Source organism: Candoia aspera, chromosome 4 (genome assembly GCF_035149785.1).
Source record: "Candoia aspera isolate rCanAsp1 chromosome 4, rCanAsp1.hap2, whole genome shotgun sequence".
Lineage (NCBI taxonomy): Eukaryota > Metazoa > Chordata > Lepidosauria > Squamata > Boidae > Candoia > Candoia aspera.
Window position 1 is genome coordinate 89,117,029 of NC_086156.1, and position 6,481 is coordinate 89,123,509.

The 6,481-nt window shown below is 39.7% G+C and overlaps 1 protein-coding gene across 1 annotated transcript; it reads right to left on the bottom strand.

The window, feature by feature from the left end:
- Nucleotides 1-244: 244 nt before the first annotated feature.
- Nucleotides 245-1,204, bottom strand: LOC134496417 (olfactory receptor 10A7-like). Its single transcript, XM_063302146.1, has one exon. The coding sequence runs from the start codon at nucleotides 1,202-1,204 to the stop codon at nucleotides 245-247; it is 960 nt and encodes a 319-aa protein (XP_063158216.1).
- Between the last annotated feature and the right edge of the window lie 5,277 nt (nucleotides 1,205-6,481).

Genomic DNA, 6,481 nt, shown 5'->3' on the forward strand with positions numbered 1-6,481 from the left:
AATATTGTCACAGAAAAATCCCATGAATTCAATCTATTAGATAAATACACCATTCCCCCCTGTCCCAGTAGATGATTGCATTAAATTTCATCAAACTGTCATTTTCTAGATATGAATTTAATACATTCCAATAATGCTAGAATTCTGCAAATTATGTGGAAATCATATAAAACTTTTTATTGGTAATTCTATAGATATTACCAGTATAATAATTCATAATATGTAAAAAAAAAACCCTACCACATTATTTCTGATGGAAAAATATTCTGTTAGTTTTCTTGGTCATCATTCTTTTAATTGCCTCATTGACTTCCTTGTTTCTTAAGCTGTAGATAAGGGGGTTCAACATGGGCGTGATGGTAGTGTATATCAAAGCCAAGACTTTGTTGTTGTCCTCTGCATTAGTAGACTTGGGCTGCAAATAAATCAAGCTACCACTCCCATAGTACAAACTCACAACAATGAGATGAGAAGAGCAGGTAGAGAAGGCCTTTTGACGGCCTTCAGCTGATGTCATCTTTAAGATGCTGGAAATAATGAGCAAGTATGATACAAAAATAAGGAAAAAAGGAGTAAAAATTACAAGAGTGGTGGCAGTAAACAGCTGCATTTCATAGATAGAGGTGTCAGTGCATGAAAGTTTAATTAGGGGTGGAATATCACAGAAAAAATAATTAATGTGATGTGGTCCACAAAATGGTAAGGTGAAGATCCAAACTGTTTGGAGCATAGACACCAGGTTGCCAGCAAAGCATGACAAAACTGTCAGTGAAATGCAAACAGTTTTATTCATGATGATCACATATCTCAGTGGTTTGCATATGGCCACATAGCGGTCATAGGCCATAACTGCTAAAAGGAAGCATTCTGAAGCTCCCCAAAAGAGTAAGAAGAACATTTGTGTGGCACAACCAACATAGGTAATTCCCTTGTCCTTTGAAAGAAAATCTACCAGCATTCTGGGAAGAGTAACTGAAGAGTAGCAGATATCCAGAAAGGACAAAACTTGGAGAAAGAAATACATTGGTGCCTGAAGTGATGGGTCTACCATAATGAGGATGAAAATGAGCATATTCCCTGCCATAATCATTGTGTAAATGAACAGAAAAACAATGAACAGTGGCACTTTCAGGTCAGGGTGATTGGCTAAACCCAGGAGGACAAATCCATTTTCTTCTGTAACATTCATTGGCCTTGCTGGCATTTTTTGTTTCTATTGAAATAAATAATAATAATAATAATAATAATAATAATAATAATAATAATAATAATAATAATAATAATACATTGATAATTTTACATGCTTTTCTAAAAGAAATAGTTCTAATAAATTAATATCTACAACATTCCCCTAAATTTAGCTCCAGCCTGAATTGACAGTACTCTATTTAGACATAAGTTTCATTAAGTTGAATAAAGCTTATTTCCAGGTAAATGGATAGGGTTGCATATTTCATTTGTTATATTAGTTCCTGTTGATCTTAACCAAGAAACTTACTGTAAATGTGTTCTAAAGGCTGTGGATACATCAATGTTTAGCATCAAAAAAGAGTTTGGAATGAGGTCTTCACAACATTGTGGGTTAGAACTAAGATGGGTCCAGGTACTGTTTGGATTTGTACAAAATGCTTAATCAAATGCTACTGGTTCCATCTATCTGTGGTTTACTTCATTAAATGAAATGAGCTTCCTAAATATCTGGGTTGGTTTACTTTCATAGAGTAAAATGTGATGCATTTAAGGTATAAAGTCTTTAAAGATAAAGAAAGAAACAGTTTAAAAGGTTGTAGAAACTGTCCCAGGAAAATAAGTGATTTGTATGAACCAAATTTCAGAAATCCCAACTTTAATCTTCTCTGATAAATTATTCTTCTGAACTGTGCCTTCTGGGTATGTATTTGAGGTTCAGAAAAGCGGGACACACTTGTCTACATGAGGCATGGCAGCTTGACAAGTGAAAGTTGAATGTGCCATTTTTGATTCCTCTGAGACCAATGGCTTAGAAATGTGAAGGCAATTACTATAGCTATCACTCAGACCAAGCTAGCTTTTTAAAATATTAGGTTTATATATTATGCAGTTACCTAGAAACCACTTTGCATGACCTTAATGTGTTTGAATACTAGTTGAGGTTCAGTCTTATTCTGAGTGGTGTAGGCAGAAGCCTCACTAGTATCAATGGGTCTTACTTCAAGGAAATAAGAGCTGTCCTGTTAGTGAGCTTTCAGAAGAGGCTATGGACACATCCCTGTTTAGCTCTGAAAAACACTTTGGAATAAGATCTTCACAAATAATGCCATTTGTAAATTGAGTTAGTGTTTACAAAGTAGTTATGGAAGAGATCCTGATACCTTTAAGGAATTAATGTTACTATAATGGATACACAATTTTCTCAGCACCATCACTGCAATTTTGATACTGCCCTGATGCTTTAATTGTTATATTCAAGCAGCCTCATGCAAAATCATTAATATATGTTGTTTAAACAAAGTAGGTTATTTCTTATGTGGAGTGGGATGATTTTTTGTTTAACTTTTCTTAAACAATATGAACAAAATCTCCACAAGACTAAATGAATTTAACTTCCATGAGCTTCAGCTATAGATTTCTGAGGGTTTATTAAAGCTTTCCACTGATATCATTAGGACTTCCAAGTGCCTGATATTCTACCACAGAAAAACGTGCTATATTTTAGCTGACGTTTTAAATAAACTTCAACCAAACAATGAGGGTGTCACAGTAGGATCAACTGATCTTTCTCCTATCTTTGATTAAATTAATGTGTAAAGTTTCACTTACCAGCAAAAGGAAAGAAAGTAATCACCAGTGAAATTGAAATACATAATTGAAATAATCAGGACAGCAAAATAGCAAAGCCAAATGCCTTTTCAGTCTTATCATTCACAGGCCATGGAAAGATGTACAAATGGGGAAGGGAAAGAATTGTCTTTGTTCTATTGTGTTTCCACTGAAATAGAGCACAAAGACTGAAGCAGGAATTAAAGCTCTTTCCACTTCCACTTAGAAGTGTCCATTGACTCTGATCCCCAGCCTATCAGGTGGGCAGGCTGATCTCAGAGGCATTTTTCTGATTACTTCAAACCCCACCAGACCAGAACCATGTTGGAGCATTTTCTTTTTACAGAACGCAACAAACTAATCCATGAACTTTTGCTTAAGTGTTAAAGTGCATCTTTTAACTATTTGACTTATACAAATGCCAAGTCATAATAGTAATAAATTATAACCAGAGATGCATATATACTCATCACATCATTCCCTTTTGGGGTAAGCAATGTTATGCAAAGGAAGGGAACTTTTTTTTTGGCACACTTCTGACCAACTCTCACTTCCACAAAAGAGTTGATAGAAGTATGATTTTATGCACAGGCATTTTCATGTTTTTTATATTCCCCATAAAAGTCCACATAATTCCCATTATATACCATCATATACATGTCTTACAAATTCCAATATATTTCCCCAACTATTTCCATCTTTTGGAAACATCATATGTCAGTATGCATATTCACCTAGTTTTTCAGTACTTACACGTTACCTGAAATAATGGACTTACTTTTCATGTCAAACACAACTCTCTTGGTCTTTGACATGTTAATTTTTGAATCCCTACTCTGTGTTGCATCATACAACCTGCCTAATAATTCTGCAAATCATTTGGTTCTCAGCCAGCAACAGAGCATCATCTGAACACAGTACAAAATAGTACGTGCATTTCCAACAGAAAGACCTGTAATGGCTCCAGTAGCATTTTGTATTTAATTCCATGATTTTCCACAGTTATCATATTTATCAATAAGCCTACAAGTCAACATAGTGAATAGTTATTTATTTGTTTATTTAGCAAATTTATATGGCTGCCCATCTCACTGGATGTCACTCTGGGCAACATACTACTAACTAACAATTAAAACAATGTCACAACTATTAAAACACTTAAAATAAACATAAAATTAAATAAAAAGCAAGAATGTGGGAGAATAACAACCATCTAGGCACAATAAAACCATCTCCCAGGTTCCCCATGGGATCCCCAAAGTTTTTGTAAAAACCACATTTTCAGGACTTAAAAGGCTAAAAAGGATGTAGCTAACCTCACCTCAGGAGGAATGGTGTTCCAGAGGGTAGGAGCCACAGCAGAAAAGGCACATCATCTGGGTCTCATTAGATGGAACTCTTTAGCAGATGGGACCTGCAACATACCGCTCCTGCTGGACCTGATGGGATGGGTAGATGTGATCAGGAAGAGGCTGTCCCTCAAATAACCTGGACACATGCCATATAGGGATTTAAAGGTCAAAAACAGCACCTTGAATTGCATCCAGAAGCAGACCAGCAGCCAGTGAAGCTCATGGAACAGAGATGCAACGTGTGCCAGCCTAGAGGCATAGATAACTGTCCAAACAGCTTCACTCTGCACTAGCCTCCAGATACTTTTCAAGGACAGGCCCATGTGAAGCGCATTACAGTAATCCACTCTGGAGATGACCAGGGCATGAGTGACTGTGAGTAGAGCCTCATGGTCCAGGAAAGGGCACAACTGGCACTCAATATGAAGCTGTGCAAAGGCCCTCCTAGCCAAAACTGCCACCTGCTCCTTGAGCAGGAGTCGTGAGTCTGAAGGACCCCAAATTGGGCACTAGGGCTATCTGGGGTAGTGGAACCCCATCTAGTACCAAAGATGGTAAATTCCCAAATCCAGAAAGCCCCAAAACCCAGAGCCACTCAGTCTTGCCAGGGCTCAATTGAAGCTTGTTGTTCCCCATCCAGATCCCCACAGCCTCCTGGCACTGGGATAGGACATCAGCAGTATCACTTAAATTACCAGGGACAGTGATGTATAATTAGGTATAATCAGCATTCTGATACCTCACCCTATGATGACAAATGATCTCACCCAGAAGCTTCATGTAGATCTTAAATAGGAGTGGGGAAAGTCCAAACCCTGAGGCACTCCACATACTGTAGTAGTGGCCATAGGTGGGACCTCTCACTCCCAATCAACACGAACTGGTACCATTCCATCAGAAGGAAGAGAACCAGCCCAATATAATACCCAATATTCCATAATTCAATGTTTTTGTCCTGTTCAGACTATGCGGCAGCCAGACAGGGTTATTATCAAAAACAACTCTATATTGAGACAACTATTTACAAATATAAGTCCTTGTGATTAATGAGGTAGGCTGATTCCAATCAAGACCACACAGGCAACAATGGGAGCACAGGTGAGGTGGCAGGAGGAGGCTTTGGCAGAACTGCTAGGCAGGATTTGCTAACTGAAGCTGTGGAACTAGAAGAATCTAGAGCATGTGGCAAGACTGGAACTGGAGGCAAGTGTCCACGATATGAAACACCACCCGAACTGGGAAAATATGTGGAGGCTAGGCTAGACCGAACTGGAATCACTGGGCAAGCCTTGGCTCTGAAGGCAAGGCTGGACAGAACTGGATATTCCAGGCTAGACTGGGTACTGGAAGCAAGAACGTAATGGGCTGGAGACTCAAAACAAGGCTGAGAACTCGAAACAAGTCTGGACTGGACTGGAGATCCTGGGCTAGGCTGGAAGCTTGGCCCATGACTGGGCCAGACTGGCAACTTTGGACTAGACTGAGAGCTGGGAACACAACTGATCTGGACTACAGATCCTGGGCAGGACTGAGAACCTGGAGCTCAACAAGACAGGCCTGAAGTTCCTGAACAAGACTGGGCACCTAAGGCACGACTAGGCTGGACTGGAGATCCTGGGCAAGGCTGGAAGCTGGAAGCATGAGGAAACTGGACTGGAGATCCAAGGCGATGCTGGAGCTTGGAGCATGACAAAACTGGACTGGAGATTCTGGGCAAGGCTGTGAGCTAGAAGCAAGGCTGGGAATGCACTTGGAATGCACCGAATGGTGACAGCGAGGTCCAGAACTGGATGTGAGGCTAAGGTTACCAGAATTGGCTGGGAAAGGATCCTCTGTGACAGCATGTGCATGATGCAGGTCCAACACGATTGGAAATAGAGGCACTGATTCCCCTCCAGCTACAGATGAGGTTTCTGACACAGGTAAGGATCTGCGAGTTTGAAGGATCAGTTGTCTCTGGCAGCTTGGTCTTCGTGCATCTGCCTTTTATGCCAATCCCTTCTGTGCCTTTTCTCTCCAGCAGCCAATCAGGCTGCTTTCTGATTTGCACACTTTTCTGCACACCTTCCCTGCACGCTGATTGGAGGGTTCAAATCCCCTTCCAAAGACTGGCCAATCAGCATCTGTAACTGCTCCCGCACTGCTGACTCACTTCTGGGTTTCACTTTCCCAGTTTCTGCCTGGTACGTTTCTGTTTTCCCTTCTGACTCAGAAAGAGTTTCATTTTCTGAGTCAGAAGCTGGCTGAAACCTCACAGGTTTTGGTTTGTTTGTTTGTTTTATAATATCCTTAACCTTTTTTTTTTTTTTGCAAAATCATGTTGTATAAAT

Excerpts from the sequence above, each read along its gene's own strand:
- LOC134496417 (XM_063302146.1), bottom strand. The coding sequence starts at position 1,204 with ATGCCAGCAAGGCCAATGAATGTTACAGAAGAAAATGGATTTGTCCTC.